Below are 27,010 nucleotides of genomic sequence, written 5' to 3'. Positions count from 1 at the left end.
ACTAGCCAGAAAATTGAGGAGAAATCTTCCAATGGGGACACTAGCCAGAAAAGTAATAGAGGAGAAATCTTCCAATGGGGACACTAGCCAGAAAAGTAATAGAGAGGAAATCTTCCAATGGGGACACTAGCCAGAAAAGTAATAGAGGGGAAATCTTCCAATGGGGACACTAGCCAGAAAAGTAATAGAGAGGAAATCTTCCAATGGGGACACTAGCCAGAAAAGTAATAGAGAGGAAATCTTCCAATGGGGACACTAGCCAGAAAAGTAATAGAGAGGAAATCTTCCAATGGGGACACTAGCCAGAAAAGTAATAGAGGAGAAATCTTCCAATGGGGACACTAGCCAGAAAAGTAATAGAGGGGAAATCTTCCAATGGGGACACTAGCCAGAAAAGTAATAGAGAGGAAATAATCCAATGGGGACACTAGCGAGAAAAGTAATAGAGGAGAAATCTTCCAATGGGGACACTAGCCAGAAAAGTAATAGAGGGGAAATCTCCCAATGGGGACACTAGCCAGAAAATTAATAGAGGAGAAATCTTCCAATGGGGACACTAGCCAGAAAATAGAGGAGAAATCTTCCAATGGGGACACTAGCCAGAAAAGTAATAGAGGGGAAATCTTTCAATGGGGACACTAGCCAGAAAATAGAGGAGAAATCTTCCAATGGGGACACTAGCCAGAAAAGTAATAGAGGAGAAATCTTCCAATGGGGACACTAGCCAGAAAAGTAATAGAGAGGAAATCTTCCAATGGGGACACTAGCCAGAAAAGTAATAGAGAGGAAATCTTCCAATGGGGAAACTAGCCAGAAAAGTAATAGAGAGGAACTCGTCCAATGGGGACACTAGCCAGAAAAGTAATAGAGGAGAAATCTTCCAATGGGGACACTAGCCAGAAAAGTAATAGAGGAGAAATCTTCCAATGGGGACACTAGCCAGAAAAGTAATAGAGGGGAAATCTTCCAATGGGGACACTAGCCAGAAAAGTAATAGAGGAGAAATCTTCCAATGGGGACACTAGCCAGAAAAGTAATAGAGAGGAAATCTTCCAATGGGGACACTAGCCAGAAAAGTAATAGAGAGGAAATCTTCCAATGGGGACACTAGCCAGAAAAGTAATAGAGGAGAAATCTTCCAATGGGGACAATAGCCAGAAAAGTAATAGAGGGGAAATCTTCCAATGGGGACACTAGCCAGAAAAGTAATAGAGAGGAAATCTTCCAATGGGGACACTAGCCAGAAAAGTAATAGAGAGGAAATCTTCCAATGGGGACACTAGCCAGAAAAGTAATAGAGGAGAAATCTTCCAATGGGAACACTAGCCAGAAAAGTAATAGAGAGGAACTCTTCCAATGGGGACACTAGCCAGAAAAGTAATAGAGGGGAAATCTTCCAATGGGGACACTAGCCAGAAAAGTAATAGAGGGGAAATCTTCCAATGGGGACACTAGCCAGAAAAGTAATAGAGAGGAAATCTTCCAATGGGGACACTAGCCAGAAAAGTAATAGAGAGGAAATCTTCCAATGGGGACACTAGCCAGAAAAGTAATAGAGGAGAAATCTTCCAATGGGGACACTAGCCAGAAAAGTAATAGAGGGGAAATCTTCCAGTGGGGACACTAGCCAGAAAAGTAATAGAGGAGAAATCTTCCAATGGGGACACTAGCCAGAAAAGTAATAGAGGGGAAATCTTCCAATGGGGACACTAGCCAGAAAAGTAATAGAGGGGAAATCTTCCAATGGGGACACTAGCCAGAAAAGTAATAGAGGGGAAATCTTCCAATGGGGACACTAGCCAGAAAAGTAATAGAGGGGAAATCTTCCAATGGGGACACTAGCCAGAAAAGTAATAGAGGAGAAATCTTCCAATGGGGACACTAGCCAGAAAAGTAATAGAGAGGAAATCTTCCAATGGGGACACTAGCCAGAAAAGTAATAGAGAGGAAATCTTCCAATGGGGACACTAGCCAGAAAAGTAATAGAGGAGAAATCTTCCAATGGGAACACTAGGCAGAAAAGTAATAGAAGGGAAATCTTCCAATGGGGACACTAGCCAGAAAAGTAATAGAGAGGAAATCTTCCAATGGGGACACTAGGCAGAAAAGTAATAGAAGGGAAATCTTCCAATGGGGACACTAGCCAGAAAAGTAATAGAAGGGAAATCTTCCAATGGGGACACTAGCCAGAAAAGTAATAGAGGAGAAATCTTCCAATGGGAACACTAGGCAGAAAAGTAATAGAAGGGAAATCTTCCAATGGGGACACTAGCCAGAAACGTAATAGAGAGGAAATCTTCCAATGGGGACACTAGCCAGAAAAGTAATAGAAGGGAAATCTTCCAATGGGAACACTAGGCAGAAAAGTAATAGAAGGGAAATCTTCCAATGGGGACACTAGCCAGAAAAGTAATAGAGAGGAAATCTTCCAATGGGGACACTAGCCAGAAAAGTAATAGAGGAGAAATCTTCCAATGGGAACACTAGCCAGAAAATAAATAGAGGGGAAATCTTCCAATGGGAACACTAGCCAGAAAAGTAATAGAAGGGAAATCTTCAAATGGGGACACTAGTTCTGGAGAACTGGGGATCCTCAAGAGATTACCTTAAAGCAGGGGTCTCCAAACTATGGCCCTCGAACTGTTGAAGTACTACAAGTCCCATCATGCTCCTGCGAGTCTTGTCTGTGGCTGTCAGGAGTCTTTTAAGGCCTCATGGGACTTACAGTTCCTCAACACCTTGAGGGCCATAGTTTGGAGACCCCTGCCTTAAAGTGTTACTAAACCCACAGCAGTAAAATCAGTCTGTGCAGTAAAGCATGCTTGTTATATTCTGTTATATTCATTGTGGAACCTAAGGGGTCAATCCTCCACATTGTGTAAAAAGGATGTTTGATCCTGTCTTCTCTGATCCTCCCCTTCTTCTAGTGTCTCCCAAATATCTCCTGATAGAACAGAGGCTAGGTGCAAGCTGTACATGCTCATTTGGTATGTATTGCTAGAATTTTTTTTCTTGGGAGAGTGCATGTGGTCAGTACAGGGCAAATCAGCGCTGTCCAGGGGGTTACAGGTTCTGCATCCTCCTAGAGCAAAATGAAAACATCCTACAAGCTTTAAGATGTGCTCTGCTGGACACTGACAGAAGTCACAAGACTGCTATATACTGCTGATGAGAAAAGGTATTTAGCACTTTATATTGACTAAAGTAATTGCATTTCCATGTCCTGTGTACTGTGGGAGACCAGGTATAGTGAATGCAGGGTCCTGGGTTTAGTAACACTTTAATTTGCAGGTATTCCTCTCACTTCCTGGCTGGCTATGGGACAGGAAGAGAAGGTAATATTGCCCAATGGGACAAAGAGGGCAAAAATTAACCTTACAGGGGTTATAACCCTCCATTATGCTATCCAAAATGGGAAAAAAAAGTTTTGCCTATAGTTCCACTTTAATGGCAAACTCATGGCATGCATACACAAATGGATCATTTGCACTTGTTTGCTGTGGGCTACTGCACTACACGATACAAATTCCTCTTCACCTTCTCTAGTAGAGGCCTTTTTATTATAGCTTTAACACTGAAATCTAATAAAACATTTTTGGGGGGAGACAGCACCAACCACATCAATTACCTCGTGTCCTGTTGGCTGCTGCTAACTTGACAAATCCTCCCTTTAGTGAAGTGCTATACTTTCAGTGCTGCAGTAGCTGCAAAGGTGAAGGACCCAAGTCGTTTGCCCTCCCCTTGTCCAATCACTAAACTTCTTGTATTATTTTCCCAAAATACAGGATGTTCTGTGAATAGATGAAGTGAGAGAAGGATTGGAGGAATGACGGGATCTCTCCTCGTCCACTAACAGAACTCCCTGAATTCGGGAAAACAAAGCAAGGAGTTGTACAAATGGTTGAGAGGAAAGGTAGGGGGGGTGGCTAATGGCGGGGCCCTTAACTCTTACAACGGCAACTCTTTTTTTTGCATGAAGTGCCTGAGGTATAGGTATCCTATAGGTAGGATCCAGCTTCAAAGAAGAGAAGAGTTTTGTATCTAAACAACCCAAAACATGTAACATATCACAGCTTACTGGTCTTTGGTGGAGTGGCTGCATTCATTTTCTTTTTGTTGTGCTTTTGTTTTCTTCTGATAATCCTGCAAATAACACACTTTCTATTCCTGAGTGGCTATATCACTCCTCCACAGTATCTATGGAGGGAGCCATGGTTGTCATCCTAGGCTGGCTTGATATGGAATCCAAACATGTCTGTGTCTCTTCATTCTCATTACACGGGGAGGGGGGGTCGTTAAGACAGCTAGGAAGATAGTTAGGAAGTGACAAGGAGAAGAACACAGCATTTCCGGCAAGATCAACAGGTATTCTCTGTGCTAACAAATGTTCTTTGCTTAAAAATAGAAAATGAAGTCAGAAGGCACATTTAAGGACTGTGCTGGATACACTTCATTACAGGTAAAGTGACTGGGACTTTATTTTCACTAGTTTTCAGCCTTTAAGTTATCAGAAAAATGATCTTTGTGAAATATTAACTTTCTAAAACTAACTTGGAGTCTTCTATTTTTCTCATCACTCCTTTGCTGGACAGGGTGAGCTCAGCATGACGACGCTTCAGGCCCTCCAGTTTCTGGCGAAGCTCCTCAGTGGCATCAACCTTCTCCTCAAAGTCTCTAAGTAAGGTCTTGTTACCAAGCAGCCCACATTTTTGTTTGAGTTTCAGGTTGTCCATCCTCAAGCTGTCTCTGGCCTGCTTCGTTCTGGTTAGAATGTCTCTTTTGTGAGCCACCAAGGCCTCAATTTCCATGAGCCTGTCTTTCTGTTCTTGGTTTTCGGTCTGCACAAACTGTAGCTTCTCTTTCAGGTGAGTCAGCACTTGCACAGTGTTAGTAATCTTTTTTCTTAGTTTGAGAAGCTCCTCATTTCTCTCCTCGATCTTCTCATTGTAGGTCTGGTTTTCGATTTTAAGCTGCTCAAAGTCTATGAGGTGCAAACCTTCAGCTAGCTCCTCTTTGGAGCGCAAGGTGGACTCATGGTGATTTATCTGGTTTTTGAGTTTGATGTTCTCCAGGCGGACCTGTATTACTTCCTTCTCCTTGCGCTCTTCCTTGGCTTGGAGTTGTACTGCTTCTTGAGAAAAAGAAGATGCAGCATGCTTTCCAGCACCTCGGTTAACGACATATAGAGCGATCTTCTTCTTCTGCTCTTGGAAAGTAGCCCACTCTTTGTCCACTTGACTTACAACTTCCTGACACTGGACTCTTAGCTCTTCAATCTGCTGCTCGTGCTGGACGGTGTCTTCTTTGAACTTCTTCCTCATCTCCTCCATTGTAGCCAGGAACTTCAGGTAGCGCTGTTCTTGGTCAGAGACGTGCTTCTCAATCTCGGGCCGAGTGTCTTCTCCTTTCTTGCGTCGGAAGTACTCATAGAGTTTGTGTTGGAGCTGAGAGTTCTGCTGCTGGACCTTTTCCTTTTCTGAAAGCAGTGCATGGTACTGTTGGATAAGAGCTTCCCGGACCTCTTCATCTTCATTTGGGTCATCTGAACTGTATTGGGGTTCAGCGTCTTGCCCCCATTGTTTGTGCTCTTCTTGGAGTTTAGGTTCTTCATTCTCCCGGGCTTCTTGGGTGTTGTCCTGCCCCTCAGGGGGCTCACTAGGCGTTTCCTGATATCTAGCTGTGCCTGGACTCTCAAGGTCTGCACCATCAGTCAAATTCAGCTCCTCCTCCTCAGCGGTTGTGTCAAGTTTAGCAATTTCCAATTCTTCCGATGAGGTATTCTCCTGATCAATGGTAGACTTTCCCTCCTCCACCCCTTCCTCTGCTCCCATTGACTCCCTGGAGACAGGTTCTTTTGCCATTTCTGGATCAGTGGTACCAGGCTCTCCAGTAGTCACATCAGTAGCATCACCTTCCTGATTGGAGTTCTGTTCTAGGGCAGTCTCCAGATTGGCGGTACCAGGCTCCCCAGCAGTTACGTCAATGGTGTCACCTTCCTGATTGGCGGTTTGGTTTCCTGTGGTGCCAGGCTCTCCAGCAGTCACTTCAAAGGTGTCGCCCTCCTGACTGGCAGTGTCAGGCACTCTAACAGTCACATCAACTGAGCCACTCTCCCCATTGGTGGTTCCAGGCTCTCCGACAGTCACGTCAACTGAGCCACTCTCCCCATTGGTGGTTCCAGGCTCTCCAACAGTCACGTCAACTGAGCCACTCTCCCAATTGGTGGTTCCAGGCTCTCCAACAGTCATGTCAACTGAGCCACTCTCCTGATTGGTGGTGCCAGGCTCTCCGACAGTCCCATCAACTGAGCCACTCTCCCCATTGGTGGTGCCAGGCTCTCCAACAGTCCCATTAATGGAGCCACGCTCCTGATTGGTGGTGCCAGGCTCTCCGACAGTCCCATTAATGGAGCCACGCTCCTGATTGGTGGTGCCAGGCTCTCCGACAGTCCCATTAATGGAGCCACGCTCCTGATTGGTGGTGCCAGGCTCTCCGATAGTCCCATTAATGGAGCCACGCTCCTGATTGGTGGTGCCAGGCTCTCCGACAGTCCCATTAATAGAGCCAATCTCCTGATTGGTGGAAGCAGCAATGTCAGGCTGTCTTGGAGTCTCCTCACTGCTGTCATGTCCTCTGTCAGTCTCTTGGTCAATGGTACCATGCTCTCTGTTAGCCTCCCGACCGGTAACAGCCGCTGGCCCATTTCTCTCCTCTCCGGTACCGGACTCTGGAGTCTGCATAGCTTTCCTTCAAAGCTCACCACGTCTGTATCAAGGCGTCTGTGGGGTCTCCATGGAGACGGCGGGCGGCACCAGCAAAGCCGACGATTGCAGTCACCCCGCCTCCCCTCCAATCGCATGACGGCCGCGCGACCCCAGCCTATCATACACCGAGACGGCGCGCTCCCGCCTCGGACGCATGCGCAGTCGAGGGCGCGCTGGGCGGGGTTTCGTGGGATCGAGCTTCCCAACAACAGCAGCTCCAGCGGCCCAAAATGGCGGACCTGGGCAAGAAGTACTGCGTCTACTGCCTGGCCGACGTGACCAACCTGCGCCTCCGCTGCACGGAATGCCAGGACATCGAGCTGTGCACCGAGTGCTTCTCGGCGGGCGCGGAGATCGGCAACCACCGGCGGTGGCACGGGTACCAGCTGGTGGACGGCGGCCGATTCACGCTATGGGGCCCTGAGGCGGAGGGGGGCTGGACGAGCAGGGAAGAGCAGCTGCTGCTCGATGCCATCGAACAGTTCGGTTTCGGCAATTGGGTGAGCTCGTAGTGCTGAGGGGGGAAGGAAGGGACTGCAATTCCCAGCATGCCTTGCGGCCGGGGGGAGGGGCAGTCAGGAAAGGGACACCTATGGGGCTGAAATAGAAACTGCCTGTTGTGCCTTTTGGCTTTTTGCTACAATAGTGCCTAGAACCCCCAAACATCATATATTTTCTGAAAGCAGAGGCCATGGACAATACAATGGTGGTTGTTGTAAGGTATTCAGCCTTTTACAAACAAATACAGTTCCATGAATGTCAGCGCACAGTAATGCAATATAATACCCAATGTTCTAGAATATTGTAACATCAAACTTGCCAGGATGTAAAATGGCGCATCCGTGTGTAAGGGCGACACGCTGCAGTACCTACAATTGCCCATAGGTGACACTTCACAGCTTTCCCAGGTTACCAGTCTAGAGGTAAACCTGCGCTTTGGCCCGGCCATTGTTGCTCTCACTTCAACGTTCTTAGCAATACCGCACATGCGTGGTGCAGTCGCTGTTTACATGTGTGCGGAACCTTTGCATTTGCACATGGGGGGGGTGATTTTAATCACGTGTCGACAACCAACAGCAAATTTAATGCTGGCAGGGGGCTCCCCCAGGCACCCCCACGTGCCAGCACTGCAAGCACCCCCTGGTGCAATGTTCAACCGCTGTGTCCAGTTAGTTGTCTTGCTCGGTAGCGGGCCTCTGTGAGCGGCCAAGATACCATGTGATCGCTGTGCAGTCATATCGTAAACAATAGTTATGAATGGAATTCATTCATGACATGGTTGATTACTACTATGTGATCTGTGATTGGTCACCAACGATCACATTACCTGGGCCAGTCATAGCACCATTTACCATGTGATAGCAGTGGCCAATTACAGCTACCCTTTACCACGTGATAGCCGTGGGGCAATCACAGCTACCCTTTACCACGTGATAGCCGTGGGGCAATCGCAGCTACCCTTTACCACGTGATAGCCGTGGGGCAATCGCAGCTACCCTTTACCACGTGATAGCCGTGGGGCAATCGCAGCTACCCTTTACCACGTGATAGCCGTGGGGCAATCGCAGCTACCCTTTACCACGTGATAGCCGTGGGGCAATCGCAGCTACCCTTTACCACGTGATAGCCGTGGGGCAATCGCAGCTACCCTTTACCACGTGATAGCCGTGGGGCAATCGCAGCTACCCTTTACCACGTGATAGCCGTGGGGCAATCGCAGCTACCCTTTACCAAGTGATAGCCGTGGGGCAATCGCAGCTACCCTTTACCAAGTGATAGCCGTGGGGCAATCGCAGCTACCCTTTACCAAGTGATAGCCGTGGGGCAATCGCAGCTACCCTTTACCAAGTGATAGCCGTGGGGCAATCGCAGCTACCCTTTACCAAGTGATAGCCGTGGGGCAATCGCAGCTACCCTTTACCAAGTGATAGCCGTGGGGCAATCGCAGCTACCCTTTACCAAGTGATAGCCGTGGGGCAATCGCAGCTACCCTTTACCAAGTGATAGCCGTGGGGCAATCGCAGCTACCCTTTACCAAGTGATAGCCGTGGGGCAATCGCAGCTACCCTTTACCAAGTGATAGCCGTGGGGCAATCGCAGCTACCCTTTACCAAGTGATAGCCGTGGGGCAATCGCAGCTACCCTTTACCAAGTGATAGCCGTGGGGCAATCGCAGCTACCCTTTACCAAGTGATAGCCGTGGGGCAATCGCAGCTACCCTTTACCAAGTGATAGCCGTGGGGCAATCGCAGCTACCCTTTACCAAGTGATAGCCGTGGGGCAATCGCAGCTACCCTTTACCAAGTGATAGCCGTGGGGCAATCGCAGCTACCCTTTACCAAGTGATAGCCGTGGGGCAATCGCAGCTACCCTTTACCAAGTGATAGCCGTGGGGCAATCGCAGCTACCCTTTACCAAGTGATAGCCGTGGGGCAATCGCAGCTACCCTTTACCAAGTGATAGCCGTGGGGCAATCGCAGCTACCCTTTACCAAGTGATAGCCGTGGGGCAATCGCAGCTACCCTTTTTACCACGTGATAGCCGTGGGGCAATCGCAGCCACCCTTTTTACCACGTGATAGCCGTGGGGCAATCGCAGCCACCCTTTTTACCACGTGATAGCCGTGGGGCAATCGCAGCCACCCTTTTTACCACGTGATTGCCGTGGGGCAATCGCAGCCACCCTTTTTACCACGTGATTGCCGTGGGGCAATCGCAGCCACCCTTTTTACCACGTGATTGCCGTGGGGCAATCGCAGCCACCCTTTTTACCACGTGATTGCCGTGGGGCAATCGCAGCCACCCTTTTTACCACGTGATTGCCGTGGGGCAATCGCAGCCACCCTTTTTACCACGTGATTGCCGTGGGGCAATCGCAGCCACCCTTTTTACCACGTGATTGCCGTGGGGCAATCGCAGCCACCCTTTTTACCACGTGATTGCCGTGGGGCAATCGCAGCCACCCTTTTTACCACGTGATAGCCGTGGGGCAATCGCAGCCACCCTTTTTACCACGTGATAGCCGTGGGGCAATCGCAGCCACCCTTTTTACCACGTGATAGCCGTGGGGCAATCGCAGCCACCCTTTTTACCACGTGATAGCCGTGGGCCAATCACAGCCACCCTTTACCACGTGATAGCTGTGGGCCAATCACAGCATCACAATAGTAATGACTGGTGTATGAAAACCATTCATGACAGTTCAAACAATTGCTGTTGCAGTGATCATCATTGTAACAAGCAAACAAAAAATAAAATCCCTGATCCACCCCCTCTCCTGCCTTCCCCAACGTAGTACTATCCTGATGACAGGTTTTTTTTTGTTTTTTTTTACACAATTACAAAATTGATTTAATTTAAAAAAATATTTTTTTTTTTACATACTGTCGCCAGTCAGTATTTTCTGAAAGGCATAGTGAGTCTTTTGAAAATAGAATTTTTTGCCAAATGTTTTTTGGAAAATGCAGGAAAGAAAATGAAAATATATACATATTCATACATGTTGATTTAATAAGCAATTTCTAACACAAAGCATAGACATACTTAGTATTACACCCCAAAATACTTTTTGCTATGCCTCCTGAGCATGGGCATATCACATGTGTGAGACTTTTTACTGCTCAACCACACTGAGGGGCTCAGAATCCAAGTAGCACCTTCAGGCTTTTTAGTGGCATAAATTACACATCAAATGAACAAATGTCTTTACCATGTGATAGCTGTGGGCCAATCACAGCATCACAATGGTAAACCATGAGTCATGTATGAAAACCATTCATGACAGCTCAAACAATTGCTGTTGCAGTGATCATTCTAACAAGCAAACATAAAGCAAAATCCCTGATTTTCCCCCCTTCCCCAAAGTGGTACTACCCTGATGACCGCGTGTGTGTGCGTGTGCGCGTGTGTGTAAAAAAACAAAAACAAAATTGATTTAAAAAAAAACGTTATTTTTACATACTGTCGCCAGTCATTTTCTGAAAGGCATAGTGAGTCTTATGAAAATATCATTTTTTTGCCAACTGTTTTTTGGAAAATGCAGGAAAGAAAATGAAAATGTGATATTTTTACACAAAGTTGTTGATTAATAAGCTATTTCTAACACAGAGTATAGACATACTTAGTATTACACCCCAAAATTTATTCTGTTCTACCTCCTGAGCATGGGCATACCACATGTGTGAGACTTTTTATTGCCCAACCACACTGAGGGGCTCAAAATCAAAGTAGTACCTTCAGGCTTTCTAGGGGCATAAATTACACATCAAATGTCCTGAGTATAATATTTTTGCAGGCCCTGGAGCACCAAGCCAGTGCAAACACCAACAAAATGACAACGTTTTGAAACGCAAACAACCGAACATATTTTTTAAGAGGCATGTTGAATCTTTTGAAGACTTAATTTTTTGCCAAATATTTTTTGAAAATGCAGGAAGAAGATGAAAATAATTTTTTTCACAAAGTTGTCAATTTAATAAGATATATGTCACATACAGCATGGGTATACCTAGAATTACAACCCAAAACACATTCTTCTACTCCTTCCCAATATGGCAATCCCACATGTGTGAGACTTTCAGTGTCTGGACTGATTATGTACTGGATGTTGTATCTTGTGTATCACACACATCAACCAATTGTATCAAAACCAATGTACTGTAACGATGGCCTCCTGTGAGAATGGTTAGGGAATATAGGTTAGTGTAGTGTCCTTGTTCCTAAAAGCCAAGCATGCCTAGCCTACTATTTGGCTGCCCCCAGGAATGCCATATTCACTGACCGGGCAGTACAGGCAGCTGAAAAAAGGAAGAACAAGAGTTCCTGAGGTTTCAGGAGAGCAGTTTTCTGCAGGGGGTGGCTGGGACTGTTGTCTCACAAGAACATAGTCAGTTGGACGTGCAGAGGGACCAGTTCAGAGACATGGTCAGAAAACAGGCAAAGGATCAGACCAGGGAGAAATGTGGTCAGTAGACAGGCCAGGGTCATTACAGGTGGCAGGCAGAGACAACCCTGCAATGTGGCGGTGATGAGAAACATTGTTGCTGACTGCTCTGGTCTGGTGCCACTGGGAACTAGTGTGGCGGCGGTCAGGAACTCTGCTGCTGACTTATACTGGTCAGATGACACTGGGACTGGTGTGGTGACAACCAGGGACACTGTTGTTGGCTTACACTGGTGTAGTGACTGCAACTGGTGTGGAAGTGACCAGAGACAATATGACTGGTGCAGTGTTGATAGAAACAATGACTGGCAGCACTGGTTTGGTGGCGGTGATCAGAAGTAATGGCTGGTGGCACTGATTTACAGTGATGTTAGAGCAGCCAGCCATTGTACATCATCACCGCCATAGCAGTACAATGACACACACACTGCTCAAAAAAATTAAAGGAACACTTTTTAATCACAAGTATAGCATCAAGTCAATTAAACTCCTGGGATATTGATCTGGTCAGTTAAGTAGCAGAGGGTGTTGTTAATCAGTTTCAGGTGCACTAGATGGACCACAATGAGACGACTCCCAAAGAAGGTATGGTGTAACAGGTGGAGGCCACACACATTTTTTTCCCTACTCATCTTTTCTGGCTATTTTTCACTAGTCTTGCATTTGGTAGGGTCAGTGTCACTACTGGTAGCATGAGGCCATACGTGGACCCTACAGAGGTTGCACAGGCAGTCCCAACTCCTGCAGGATGGCACATCAATACGTGCCATTGCCAGAAGGTTTGCTGTGTCTCCCAGCACAGTCTCAAGAGCATGGAGGAGATTCTGGGAGATGGGCGGTTACTCTAGGAGAGCTGGACAGGGCTGTAGAAGGTCCTTATCCCATCAGCAGGACCAGTATCTGCTCCTTTGTGCAAGGAGGAACAGGATGAGCACTGCCAGAACCCTACAAAATGACCTCCAGCAGGCCACGGGTGTGAATATCTCTAACCAAACAATCAGAAACAGACTTCATGAGGGTGGCCTGAGAGCCCGACGTTCTCAAGTGGGCCCTGTGCTTACTGCCCGGCACCATAGAGCTCGATTAGCATTTGCCATTGAACACCAGAACTGTCAGGTTCGCAACTGACACCCTGTGCTTTTCACAGATGAGAGCAGGTTCACCCTGAGCACATGTGACAGACGTGAAAGGGTCTGGAGAAGCCGTGGAGAACGTTATGCTGCCTGTAACATCGTTCAGCATGACCGTTTTGGTGGTGGGTCAATGATGGTCTGGGAAGGCATATCCATGGAGGGACACACAGACTTCTACAGGCTAGACAATGGCACCCTGACTGCCATTAGGTATCGGGATGAAATCCTTGGACCCATTGTCAGACCCTACGCTGGTGTAGTGGGTCCTGGTGCACGACAATGCCTGGTCTCATGTGGCAAGAGTATGCAGGCAGTTCCTGGAGGATGAAGGAATTGATACCATTGAATGGCCCCCACGCTCGCCTGACCTAAATCCAATAGAACTCCTCTGGGATATCATGTCTCGGTCCATCCGAGGATGCCAGGTTTCACCTCAGACTGTCCAGGAGCTCAGTGATACCCTGGTCCTGATCTGGGAGGAAATACCCCAGGACACCATCCGTCGTCTCATTAGGAGCATGCCCCGACGTCAGGCATGCATACAAGCACGTGGGGGCCATACAAACTACTGAGTACCATTTTGAGTTGCGGCAATGAAATTTCAATAAAATGGACTAGCCTGTTTCACAATTTTTTCACTTTGATTTTCGGGGGGTCTTTGAATTCAGTCCTCTTTAGGTTGATAATTTTCATTTCCATCAAACGACAGGGCATCCTTACATTCCTAACACATAGTCCATATCAGTATAGATATCCAGCATGTTTTTCCCAATTTGAAATCTGATGTGTTTTCAAAGTGTTCCTTTAATTTTTTTGGTGTGTGTATGTATGTATGTATGTATGTATATAATAAATTTATTATACACACACCCACACGGGGATGCAAGCGTGGTGGTACTACATGCAGTAGTAAGTGGCAAGTGTGTCCTATTACTGATAGGCAACGTACATGTCTCAGGCCAGTCCAGTGACCGTTAATCAAGATGGCTGACAGCAGTGTTAGTGCATGCATGGAACAGCGTGTGGTGAAGTTTGTGAATGATGGCGTAAAACCTGCGGCTATCTACAGAAGACTTCAAGCACAACATGTTTATGCACATTTGTTGTTTTTCTCACCCAATCGCTCCTCTCCTGAATGCAAAAGTGATGTTTTTCATTTTTTAGCCTCTAAATGCCCCATGCCTGTAAACATCTTTAGATTGGTCCATATATGATTGGACACAGGCACAATTTTAGATTTTTCAGGTATTTACCAAAACATATTCAAGCTATAGTTACATAATGGATATGGGCTGAACGTGCACACTCTCAGGTTTCATTTGAGGGTATGTACATCCAAATTGGAGGAAAGGTTTAGGAATTACAGCTCTTAAGAGTAGCCATCCCCCATTTTTCAAGGGACCAAAAGTAATTGGACAATTGAATCAAAAGTTGTTTTATGGCTGGGTGTTGGCTACACCTTTTATTATTTCTTCATCCGTTAGCAGGTAAAAGGTCTGGAGTTGATTCTAAGTGTGGTATCTGCATTTGGAATCTGTTGCTGTGAACCTACATCATACGTTCAAAGGAGCTGTGCATGCAAGTGAAACAAGCCATTGTAAGGCTTCAAAAATGAAACAAATCCATCAGAGATAGCAGCAACATTAGGAGTTGCCAAAGCAACCGCTTGGTACATTCTGAGGAAAGAAGAACACACTGGTGAGCTCCGCAACATAAAAAGGCATGGACGTCCACAGAAGATAACAGTGGTGGATGATCGCAGGATCCTCTCTATGGTAAAGAAAACCCCATTCTCAACATCCAGACAAGTGAAGGACACTCTCTAGGAGGTTGGCATATCATTGTCAAAGTCTACAATCAAGAGAAGACTTCATGAGAGCAAATACAGAGGGTTCACCACGAGGTGCAAACCATTCATAAGCCTGAAGAATAGAAAAGCCAGATTAGACTTTGCCAAAAAACATCTAAAAAAGCCAGACCAGTTCTGGAAAAGCATTATTTGGACAGATGAAACTAAGATTAATCTGAACCAGAATGACGGGAAGAAAAAAGTGTGGAGAAGGCTTGGAACAACTCATGATCCAAAGCACACAACGTCATCTGTAAAACATGGTGGAGGCAGTGTGATGGCATGGTCATGCATGGCTTCCAGTGGCACTGGGTCATTGGTGTTTATTGATGATGTGACAGAAAAGGGGTGGGCAAACTACGGCTCTCCAGCTGTTGCAGGACTACAAGTTCCATCATGCCTCTGCAAGTCGTAACTGTCAGTTTTGTAATGTTGCAATGACTCATGGGAAATGTAGTTCCACAACAGCTGGAGAGCCGCGGTTTGCCCACCCCTGTGACAGAAGCAGCCGGATGAATTCTGCAGTGTTTAGAGAGAGATTGTCAGCTCAGATTCAGCCAAATGCAGCAAAGTTGATTGGACGGCGCTTCACAGTACAGATGGACAATGATCCAAAAAACACTGCAAAAGAAACCCAGGAGCTTTTGAAGGAAAAGAAGTGGAATATTCTGCAATGACTGAGTCAACCACCTGATCTCAACCCAATTGAGCATGCATTTCACTTGCTGAAGGCAAAACTAAAGGCAGAAAGACCCACAAACAAAGAACAACTGAAGACAGCTGCAGTCAGAGCCTGGCAAAGCATCAGAAAGGAGGAAACCCAGTCTTTGGTAATGTCCATGGGTTCCAGACTTCAGGCAGTCATTGCCAGTAAAGGATTCTCAACAAAATATTAAAAATGAACATTTTATTTATGATTATATTCATTTTTCTAATAACTTTTTGAGCCCCTGAAAAAGGAGGGACTGTGTATTAAAATAGTTGCAGTTCCTAAAATTTGTACTTGAGATTTATGTTTAGCCCCTTGAATTAAAGCTGAAAGTCTGCACTTCAAATTCATTTGGATTGTTTTGTTTTAATTTTATTCTGGTGACATACAGAGCCAAAAGTATGTAAATTGTGCCTGTGTCCAAATATATATGGACCTAACTGTATGTGTGCTTGGACACACAGGCTAGCATAGAGAGGCGTTTCAAGGCAAAAAAAAAAAAACCCATGTGCTTGTATTGCAGCTTCTTTTGACATCCAGTGTGCATAAGGCCTTAAAGCACATTAAAGACAAAACCCTTTATTTTTTTTTTCCCCCGATAGGATGAAAAGGTGTTTTAATCCCTCTCAACTGTCAGCTTTTTATGGCTCTCTGTGCCCCTGTTGAGATCTGTGTTGCCTCTGTACTTTGGGGTGATGTTCAAAATTAATGTCGCCCCAATGGGCAAACATGTGTCAATTCACATACATGTTCTGAGTTAGTGAATCTTCTAAACATTGGCGCAAAAGACAACCAGGCAACTAGCATTTTCAGAATGTCTGTTCAAAAATTAAAATTAAAGTGGAGCTCCACCCAAAAGGGGAAGTTCCGCTTTAAGCCTTTATCCCCCGTTCCCCATTAACCACCTCCCGTCCGGCCGGACGGTGGCAGTGCAGGGGCGGCTGTTTATAAACAGTCTCCCCGCCCCCTGCATGTGCGCGCACCCTGGGAGCGCAGCACTGCGATCCGGTGCCCGCTGTGTCCTCCGGACACAGTGGAACACCGATCGTCGTACGCAGACCTCTGTGCGAGGTCCCGATCATTGGCCAATCCGTGATCACATGCAGAGTAGTAAGCAAGATGTCACTTCTGACATCATTGCTTACTACATGTGAAATCTGTGAATGATCACAGAGATCATATGGTACAAGGCTATTCACAACAGCCTTGTACCATGTGACAAGCTGTGACCAATCACAGCTCGCACAGTATTTCTCAATGGCTGCAAGAATGTAGCCAGAGAGGAGAAATGATTGCTTTTACAGCCTTTATGGGTCTAAAAGCAATCAGTGTGAAAAAAAAAAATGTTAATCACCCCCCACAAGTAGTAAAATTATAAATTTTGGTTATAAACTAATTTGGGTTATAATATAATTTTTTTTTTTTTTATGATGAAATATTATTTGCAAAATTTTATAAGAAAAACACTTTTTTTTTTTTTCCAAAATTTTTGGATTTATACATTTATATAGCAAAATAAACAAAATCCCAGCGGTGAATAAATACCACCAAAATAAAGCTTTATCTGTCTCAAAAAATGCTAAATAATTCATATGGGTACAGTGTTGCATGACCGCGCAATTGTCATTCAAAGTGTGACAGCACTGAAAATTGGCCTGGACAGGAAGGGGGTAAAAGTGTCCGGACTTGAAGTGGTTAAGGATTGGCACCTTGGGGAGCGGTTTCCCGAATTTGACAGGTGCTTGCTCCCACTTCCGATGCAATCGCCTAGGCAGTGGAAGTTGTCCTACAGTTTTTGTAGCTGCTGACATTTTATTTATTTTTTTCAGGTGGAACTCCACTCTTAAGGTTCTGCTTTAAACAGTGAAAGATAGTGAGCTGAAGCAGTGTCAGCTCAACAGTGCCTCCTATTAGTGCTGCCTATCGGTGAAGGAGTAAAATGACCTGTTTGCAAAATTTTATAATGGAAACAAAGAAAAACTTGAATTTTTGCGCTATAAAAAAGAAAAAGCAAAAATAAGTTTTTCTTTGTTTCCATTATAAAATTTTGCAAACAGGTCATTTTACTCCTTCACCGATAGGCAGCACTAATAGGAGGCACTGTTGAGCTGACACTGCTTCAGCTTCTATCTTTCACTGTTTAAAGCAGAACCTTACTTAAAAGTGGAGTTCCACCTGAAAAAAATAAAGTGTTAGCAGCTACAAAAACTGTAGGACAACTTCCACTGCCTAGGCGATTGCATTGGAAGTGGGAGCAAGTACCTGTCAAATTCGGGTATCCGCTCCCCAAAAAGGTGCCAATCCTTAACCGTTTCAATACCGTGCAATTTTACACCTTCCTGCCCAGCCCAGTTTTCAGGTTTCAGCGCTCTCACACTTTGAATGACAATTGCGCGGTCATACAACATTGTACCCAAACTAAAATTTGATCATTTTCTTCACACAACTAGAGCTTTCTTTTGGTGGTATTTAATCACCGCTGGGGTTTTTATTTTTTGCTAAATTAACAAAAAAAGACCAAAAATTTTGAAAAAAAAACAAATTTTTCTTTGTTTCTGTTATAAAAGTTTACAAATAAATAATTGTTCTTCATAAATTTACTCCGAGATGTATTCTGCTACATGTCTTTGGTGAAAATAACCCAAATTAGGATGTATTTTTTAGTTTGTAGGAAAGTTATAGAGTTCACAAACTATGGGATAGATCTGAATATTGATCAATCCTGAAGTACTGACGGCCAATCTAATATCTTGAGGTCCAAGAATGTCAGAACAGTACAGATATCCCCCAAATGACCCCTTTTTGCAGAGTAGACAGTCCGACGTACTTCATAAGAGGCATGGCGAGTTTTTTGAAGTTGTATTTTTTTGTCATAATTTTTCAGAAAATGAAAAAATAAAAAAAATTATTTTCACTATTTTTTTTACATACTGTCACCAGTGCAGTAAAGCATCATCATATAACTGGCATGGCGGTGAACAGCGACACTGACTGGTGACAGTATGAAAAAAAATATATATATATTTTATTTTATTTTTTTTATTATATTTAATTTTTTATTACATTTTTTTTATTTTTTTTAAGATTTTTTTTTCATATTTTACTATGACCAAAATAGTACAATGTTACCATAGTAACACTGTACTACTTTGGGGAAGTGATCAGTATTTTTTTTTTTTTTTCTTTTACACAATTTGCTTATAGCAAAGAATTACTTTGCTATAAGCAAGCATTTACCTGAATGAAATCGATTCATTCAGCTTTTTTTTTTTTTTTTTTTTGTGCTTAGCTGTGATTTGGTCACAGCTAATCACATGACATGTGCATGTGATTAGCTGTGACCATTCACAGCTAGGCACTAGTATACAATGGATGGCATCATGAATGAAGCCATCCATTGTATACAACTGTCATGTGACCTGCTGTGATTGGTCACAGCAGGTCACATGGTACCGGCAACGGGAGCCGGTACTCAGATCTGTCATCGGCCGTGTCCGAGGTGCACGGGCGGTGACAGATCGCACTGCTGCGTCGCTCTGCAACCGCGCAAACCGCGCATGTGCGGGAGCACGCCAAATGGCGTGCACCCGGAAAGCTGCAGCGCTTTTCAAGCCGCCAAACGGCCATTGGCTAACCACTTCAAGTCCGGACACTTTTACCCCCTTCCTGTCCAGGCCAATTTTCAGCGCTGTCGCACTTTGAATGATAATTGTACAGTCATGCAACACTGTACCCATATGAACTCTTTAGCATTTTTTTCCACACAAATAGAGCCTTCTTTTGGTGGTATTTAATCACCTCTGGGTGTTTAATTTTTGCGCTATAAAAAAGAAAACATTTTGAAAATATAAAAAACAACACCCAGAATTGATTAAATACCACCAAAAGAAGGCTCTATTTGTGTGGAAAAAATGCTAAAAAGTTCATATGGGTACAGTGTTGCATGACTGTACAATTATCGTTCAAAGTGTGACAGCGCTGAAAACTGAAATTTGGCCTGGGCAGGAAGGGGGTATAAGTGCCCAATAGGCAAGTGATTAAATGGATTTGCAGTATTTAGTGTTTTAGGTCCTGCTACAGCTCACAGTCAGTAGCAGGTGACTGATGCAGGTTAATAATATGTAAATGTGTTGGAAAACTTTATCCAGTTTGTTTTTTGATTGGACAGTTTGGCAACATCTTTTTATTCCTTTGAAGGAGCCAACTGTTCTAAAAACAACATCTATCATCCCTTGGTCAGCTTGAGGTGTTGACCTTTTGTCATGAATAGACTTCTCCATTCAAAGGAAGCTATTCATAAGACAAAGACTTAGCTGGCTAGAGGTCTTCTAGTAATTGTTGGAAGCTACATGGTGCTTGCTGAGAAGTAAACCACAGCACAGTATTGACAGCTGGCTAATAGTAAAATGTGTGGTTCTTTCTACAGATTCAGGGTGTTTTTTAAATGGCCCATCTGTCTACATGCCAATTGACCCCAAGGTGATAGCACAGATTTAGGGCTGTGGTTCTTTCTTTATTGTTAGTGTTGATGTCATAATTTTAGTTCTTTTTTTTTTTTGAGCAGATGAAATGGGTAGAATTATCATGGTCAGAGTATTATGAGGACAATAGTCGTGTTAAGTTCTTGGTCAGGTATGGGGTTAGGTTCAGTGTTATATTAACTCAGTGTTACCTTTTTCGGGTGCTTTACTTTTTTTCAACATGAATGGGTAGACCCTTTTTATGGAAGCTAACTTTATTATGGCAGAATAGTAACATTAATTTTATGAGGTTGTTTAGAGCCATTGGTGGTCATCTTGGTAAATAACTGTGGGGCTTTTCAGTATGCCCAGGAGGGCACACAATAGCTTAGTAGTTGTACATTTAGTATAATTATTACATCACACAGTCACACACCCAGGAAGAAATAATACATTTTTCTAAAATGCCAATGTAATGTTGAGATTAACTAGTGACATTTTTACAAGTTTACATTCTGAAATGTGCTACTCTTTTTTTCACATAAATGTGATCCAAAGCATCTAAGGTTTTTGTTGGACTGGATTTTTTTTCCTAACTGATTTAATCACTTTTCTGCCCTGCCAATAGGAAAATGTTGGCCGGACAGGACTCTCATCGATCCGAGAGGGCGTCATATGACTTCCTTCCCAGATCGCTCCTTGCGCGTGCCCGCAGGGCCAAGCTGTGGCGAGATCTGTCACCGACTGTGTACCTTGGACACAGCCGAAGATAGATCTGTGTACCGGCCCCGTTGCCAGTACCATGTGACCTGCTGTGACCAATCACAGCAGGTCACATGACAGTTGTAAACAATGGATGACTTCCTTTCATACCATCCAGTGTATCTAGCTGTGAATGGTCACATGCACAGGCTGGGCCAATCACAGCCCATCTGTGGCGTGTGATTAGCCGTGGCCAATCACAGCTAATCGCAACAAAAAAACCTGAATGAATCGATTTTCATTCAGTTAAATGCTTTCTTATAGCAATTATTTGCTATAAGTAATCCAAATTGTGTTTTTAAAAAAAAAAATGATCACTTCCCCAAAGTAGTACAATGTTACTATGGTAACATTATACTACTTTGGTCATAGTGTAATATGAAAAAAGTAATAAAAAAATTTGAATAAAAATGTTTCCTTTTTTTCATGCTGTCACCAGTCAGTGTCCCTGATCACTGCCACACCAGTTATATGATGACGCTGTATTGCCAATCCTTTCGGCAATATAATGTGTGTCAGTTTTGCTCTAGCCTCAGGATTAAGAAGAGTTGCTGTGATGTGCTTACAAGTCGCGTTCACCCTTGGTAGCACAATATCTGTGTATCACACGTCCCTAAGTTGGATGTGAAGTTGAGGCCTCGGTACATTTGCATTCCCAAGTGTGGGCACTCTCCAGATGCGAAAGAGGGTTTTTTTGATTAGTAAAGTGGATTTACAGTGATCTTTAACCACTTAAAATCTGGACACTTTCACCCCCTTCCAATCCAGGCCAATTTTTGGAATTGGGGAGTTGAATGACAATTGCACAGTCATGCACTGTATCTAAATTAAATTTTTCCTTTTTTTCACACAAATGGAGCTTTCTTTTGGTGGTATTTGATCATCACTCTGTTTTATTTGTTGGTATATAAATGGAAAAAATACCAACATTTTTTGAAGAAAACATTTTTTTTTGCTTAGTTTGTTATAAAATTTTGCAAATAAACCTTTCTTCATAAATTTAGTCCAAAATGTATTCTGCTACATTTTGGGGGTAAAAATAGCCCAAAACAGTGTATATTATTTAGTCTGTGTGAAAATTAGAGTCTACAAACTATGTGAATTTTATATCTGAAAATTGATCAGTTGAGACCCTAAAATACCAGACGCTGGTGTATGATGTATGGCGATGATCAGGATGCTGGTTTGGGGTATAGTGTTAATCAGGACGCGAGTATAGCTGTGATCCGGACACTGGAAGGACATATGGGGTGTTCAGGATATTGGTATGGAGGTGATGATGGCGCTGGTATAGCGTATGGCGGTGTTCAGGACATTGGTATGGTGTGTGGAGGTGTTTTTGTGAGTACTGGGACAGGTGACAGGTGCTGGCTGCATATTTTTAGGACTACATTGGGGCAGTGATCGGGGACTCTGGGGCTGGCTGACACTGCAGTCCTGTGAGTGTAGAAGCAACCTGACATTCTGCTGTACACTCACAAGCTGCAACATCGCTTCTCTCTGCTCACACTGAGAGCTGAGAGAACCGATGCTTACTTTCACTTGGTATTGTTTACTATGTGATTGCTGTGATTGGGCACAGAAATCACATGGGACAATACCATGTGGCTACCCAGACACAGCGGTAATGTCCAGTGGTGACACGTGGACCACTGGACACCCAGGTGCCCGCTCTCGGTGAGCTGCGTAGGAGCCTCTGATGCAGGCTGGCGTACAAGTACGTTAGCCCACATTGGTGCTGCTTCCCGTCCACCATCTATAGGCAATGGGTGGACGGGAAACAGTTAGTCTTGCTTTACATTTATCAAGACACTAATTCCAAACAAGTGTGCAGGTCAGGTGTTCAGGTCTGCATACTTAAACTACATTCACTGATCTAGAATATGTAGTGATGCAAGGAAAAAAAATGGTCAAAAATAAGTTGGCAATACCAACTCCCATATTTCTATTGTGACACATCCCCTTTCACACCTGTCTGGTCCCTTGTGGTGTGCTAATGCAAGTTATCCCTTCCATTGTCTTAAGACAAGACCATTCATCTGAAGAGGCACCACAATGGATCTTTAGCCTGACATGTCTTTTTTTTTTTTTTTTTTCCCCACACACAATGCACCATAGTACATAACTTTGCATGGTGTTGTGTTCTGCAACTCATGTTCCTTTTGGTGCATTGGGATGTTTATCACAAATAATGGCACAACAATGCACGTAAAGTGTGCTTGGACATTATTTTTTAACACAAAGTGGGAAATGAAGGAATAATTTTTAGGGATGACGTGTACTGTTTTAAGTACTTGGTAGCGTCAGAGCAGGAACCTCCACCTCCATGCTGAGACTGCACCATTTACAAATTAAGTTTTCTTTAATATATTTTATTCTTTCTTCTCAGGAGGATATGGCTGCACATGTGGGTGCCAACCGAACTCCCCAGGAAGTGATGGAACACTATGTCAGCATGTATATTCATGGAAACCTTGGGAAAGCTTGCATTCCAGACAGCATTCCCAACAGAGTAACTGATCACACCTGTCCCACAGGGGGCCCACTGTCTCCCAGTTTGACAACACCACTGCCTCCCTTAGACATCACTGTCCAAGAGCAGCAGCAGCTGGGGTACATGCCTCTCCGTGATGATTACGAGATTGAATATGACCAGGACGCTGAAACTCTCATCAGCGGGCTGTCTGTGAACTACGATGACGATGATGTGGAGGTAGAACTTAAAGAATGCTGTGTAGATATGTATGTGCGGAAATTAAAGGAGAGACAACGGAGGAAGAGCATAGCTCGGGAGTATAATTTGGTGCCGGGCTTTTTGGGAAAAGATAAAAAGGACAAAGACAAACCAGTGAAAAGAAAAATTTCTAAAGAGGAAAAGGAACTGCGGTCAAAACTGCGGCCGCTTTATCAGTTCATGTCCAACAAGGAGGTAGAGGACTTCTTTGAAAACATGCATAAGGAGCGAATGTTGAGGGCTAAGCTAAGAGAACTGCAAAGGTACCGGCGTAATGGCATCACCAAGATGGAGGAGTCTGCTGAGTATGAAGCGGCTCGTCACAAGCGGGAAAAGCGGAAGGAAAACAAAAACACTGCAAGCTCCAAGAGGGGCCGTGAAGATGGGAAAGATGGAGAGTTTGCTGCTATTGAAAATCTCCCTGGCTTTGAGCTGCTATCAGATAGAGAGAAAGTGCTTTGCAGCTCTCTAAACTTAAGTCCTACGCGTTACTTGACTGTCAAAACGATTATCATTAAGGACCATCTGCAGAAAAGACAGGGAATTCCCTCAAAGAGTCGCCTGCCTAGTTACTTGGATAAAGTCCTAAAGAAAAGGATTTTAAATTTTCTTACAGAAAGTGGCTGGATATCTCGAGATGCCTCTTGACATTCTTTTTTTAATAATTCTAAACACCTGTATAATATAAATAAGACTTCATACTCTATTGAGTGAACTTGTATTATATGTGCAGTTTTTTTTATTATTATTATTATTATTATTACTATTGTTTTATTATTATGGATTATATGGAGATATGGTTTTTCTGTAGTCCTTTTGAAGGGGTTTTCTCTGAAAGGAGATGGATAGGAAACTTGGTGTGTTTTAAATTGTATGATATGAAATCTATGTTTCAATGCTTTGGACAATGTTTTTGGTGTGTGCTGTAGAAGTGAAGGAATAGGAAAATTGGGGTGTTTTTCTTTACCATCCAGTTGCATTCCAGGTGTGTTTGTAGCTCACCTTTTAATGACCTAAGCAGAGGTCTGGTTGGTTGAGTGATCAGATTAGACAGGGTTGTGTGGAAGCCAGTTGTGACCAAAAACTGCACAGAGGTTATGGAAAAAAGCTGGCCACACGCAATTGTACAATCTGATAGTTTTAGGTAGGCCATTGGATTACATAACTTGCCAATTCATAATGTGGACCTGAACTAAAAAAAATGGATATTTTACCTTAATAGAGAATGTCTAGAAATTTTTTGCTTAAGCAGTATCCTGAAAATTTTACTTTTTGCATGTTGTTTGCCTCATACACTCACTGGCCACTTATTATGTACACCTTGCTAGTGCCAATAAAATATCTCCCACACTATTACACCACCACCAGCCTGAACCGTTGACACAATGCTTTCATGTTTACACCAAATTCTGGTGTGTGTGTGTGTGTGTGTGTGTGTGTGTGTGTGTGTGTGTGTGTGTGTGTGTGTGTGTGTGTGTGTGTGTGTGTGTGTGTGTGTGTGTGTGTGTGTGTGTGTGTGTGTGTGTGTGTGTGTGTGTGTGTGTGTGTCCCAGTAGATCAGCAGTTTTTGAAATACTCAGACCAGCCCATCTGAGACCACCAACAATGCCATGTTCAACGTCACTTAAATCCCCTTTCTTCACCATTCTGATGCTCTGCTTGAGCAAGTCGTCTTCACCACACCTCGATTGCATTGAGGTGCTGCCATGTGATTGGCTGATTAGCAATTTGTGTTACTAAGCAATTGAACAGGTGTACTTAATAAAGTGGCCAGTGAGCGTATCTGCAGTGTGAGATTACGACATCGCTGTTCTCACTCAATTTGAACTAAGATTTTGTGTTATCAGTGTGCTGCTTTTTGCTGGAGAGGAAACTGTACATGAATACCTGCAGTGCAAGGGTCTCCTTGCTTCATTCTGTGCTTTCTGCACCAAATTAGGACATACTTCTAATCTGACATGAGGCAACAGTCTGGTCTCTGCCAAGATAATAGTCCCTGAATATAGGCACAGTGTGGGACAAGGCATGTTAAGTTGCCAGTAAGAAGAGGATCTGCTGCAGGGAAACCCAGGCAATACTAGTGATTAGTCATTTGCCCCATCCGTTTTTTTTTTCCTTTTTGCTACAGCCTGCACGGTACAAGTTCTCTTTGCGTTGTAGTGTGTGTGTGTAAATAGCTTAAAGCTGCCCAAACAAGTCAGAAAATTTTGATCTGCCAGACCAATACAATGCACTAACAAGTGTGAGGGTGTACCCAATCTATTCAAATTATATCCTAAACTGCAAGTATTCATACGACTAAATCTGTGAGCAGTTATAACAATAAATACATCTGGCCAATCAGCAGGTATTTTCTTATTACGTCTTCTTCCCGAGCGAATGATCCTGGTTGAGTCTTTATCTGATGTACACAGAGGGGGTTATTTACTAAAACTAGAGAGTGCAAAATTGTGTGCAGTTCGGCTTAGAATCTAATCGGCTTCCTAGTTTTATCGTCAGAACATAGTTGAACAAGTTGAAGTTAGAAGCTGATTGGCTTACCAAGCACAGCTGCACCACATCTTGAGTGGTCCAGTTTTATCACATTTACCCCAGTGTCTTAAAAACATGCTCTTGATCTTTGTAAGGAGGGCTTTCTAATTTTGAATGGAATCATTTTTCAACATAAAGAGTGACATTTTTCCTTTTATACCATTCTGGGTGCCAATAGTGGTTGAAATTATGGCTTCTTTTGTATTCCTCTGAAAGTGGTCTGTTATAGAGAACTTTGTTTAGAATGGCTAATTGGTGGATTTAGGGCATGGTATGCTGTAGAGCTGGATTAACCTTTTGCAGGCTTTTCTGTGTATTTAAACCATGAAGGGTCATGGTAAATCATGAGTGATGTATCCGCATTGGTTGTAGCTGCCAATCGGTCTTGCAGTTCTTTGCTAGGGCTAGGAACCCTTTTTGTGTGTATTTACACGACAGCATAGTGTTCATACATTCTTATTCTTTTTACACCTCCGCTCCTACCTGTGTAATTGTAACTGCATGTTATACATCCAATTCCTACAACTACGTGCAGCTAATTGGACAATAAAGCAGAACTCCAGACAGGCTACTAAACACAATTTGTAATTCTTTTCACACAGTATTGTGATAGATCTTCAGTCTAGAGAGTGCAATTAGTTTCTTGTGGTTTTTTTTTTTTTTTTTTTTTGCGTTTTAGTAGTACTGCTTGGTCAAGCACCTACCCCCGACCTGTTAAGGGGTCAGTAAGTTACACTTCTAATGTAACTTTGCTCCCTGCTCTGTCAGCAGGCTTGTTGTGTTAGAATCGACAGTAGTCTAGCTTCGTGTTCTACTGCTCCTTTTACCTGTTTGGCAGTGGATTGTAGGAAGCAAATATAAATCTTTATAATACCCAAGCTGGAAACTACATTATGTCAATACATACTTACATGCATTAAATGGTATATTTTTATAGCTGCCTGGAGTTTAGCTTTTAAATAGTATACAATTGGGTTGGGCTCGGTGCAGGTCATTTGCGTTTCTTCACACCAAACTCATCAAACTGAGGGATTGATTTACTAAAACTGGAGAGTGCAAAATCTGGTGTAGCTCTGCATAGAAACCAATCAGCTTCCAGTTTTTATTGCCGAAGCTTAATTGAACA

At 43.8% G+C, this 27,010-nt stretch overlaps 2 protein-coding genes across 2 annotated transcripts; one reads left to right on the top strand and one right to left on the bottom strand.

The window, feature by feature from the left end:
• Nucleotides 1-2,290: 2,290 nt before the first annotated feature.
• CFAP184 (cilia and flagella associated protein 184) lies at nt 2,291-7,194 on the bottom strand. Its single transcript, XM_089691592.1, has 2 exons — nt 6,520-7,194; nt 2,291-6,261 (listed from the first exon to the last, which is right to left on the bottom strand). The coding sequence occupies exons 1-2, from the start codon at nt 6,738-6,740 to the stop codon at nt 4,533-4,535; spliced, it is 1,950 nt and encodes a 649-aa protein (XP_089547718.1). The 5' UTR covers nt 6,741-7,194; the 3' UTR covers nt 2,291-4,532.
• On the top strand, nt 6,952-25,695 carry TADA2B (transcriptional adaptor 2B). Its single transcript, XM_089691591.1, has 2 exons — nt 6,952-7,264; nt 23,008-25,695. Exons 1-2 carry the CDS (start codon nt 6,995-6,997, stop codon nt 23,998-24,000), a joined length of 1,263 nt encoding a protein of 420 aa, XP_089547717.1. The 5' UTR covers nt 6,952-6,994; the 3' UTR covers nt 24,001-25,695.
• The last annotated feature ends 1,315 nt before the right edge of the window (nt 25,696-27,010 follow it).

Source organism: Staurois parvus, unplaced genomic scaffold (assembly GCF_062004578.1).
Source record: "Staurois parvus isolate SC_StPar_1 unplaced genomic scaffold, SC_StPar_1.0 ptg000564l, whole genome shotgun sequence".
NCBI lineage: Eukaryota > Metazoa > Chordata > Amphibia > Anura > Ranidae > Staurois > Staurois parvus.
Note: the sequence above shows the minus strand (reverse complement) of the source record. Positions and strands in the feature narration are given on the sequence as shown.

Excerpts from the sequence above, each read along its gene's own strand:
- CFAP184 (XM_089691592.1), bottom strand. The coding sequence starts at position 6,740 with ATGCAGACTCCAGAGTCCGGTACCGGAGAGGAGAGAAATGGGCCAGCG. Across the intron at positions 6,262-6,519 it reads CCTGGCACCACCAATCAGGA|TGGCTCAGTTGACATGACTG; the intron begins GCGTGGCTCCAT and ends CAATCAGGAGAG.
- TADA2B (XM_089691591.1), top strand. The coding sequence starts at position 6,995 with ATGGCGGACCTGGGCAAGAAGTACTGCGTCTACTGCCTGGCCGACGTG. Across the intron at positions 7,265-23,007 it reads AGTTCGGTTTCGGCAATTGG|GAGGATATGGCTGCACATGT; the intron begins GTGAGCTCGTAG and ends CTTTCTTCTCAG.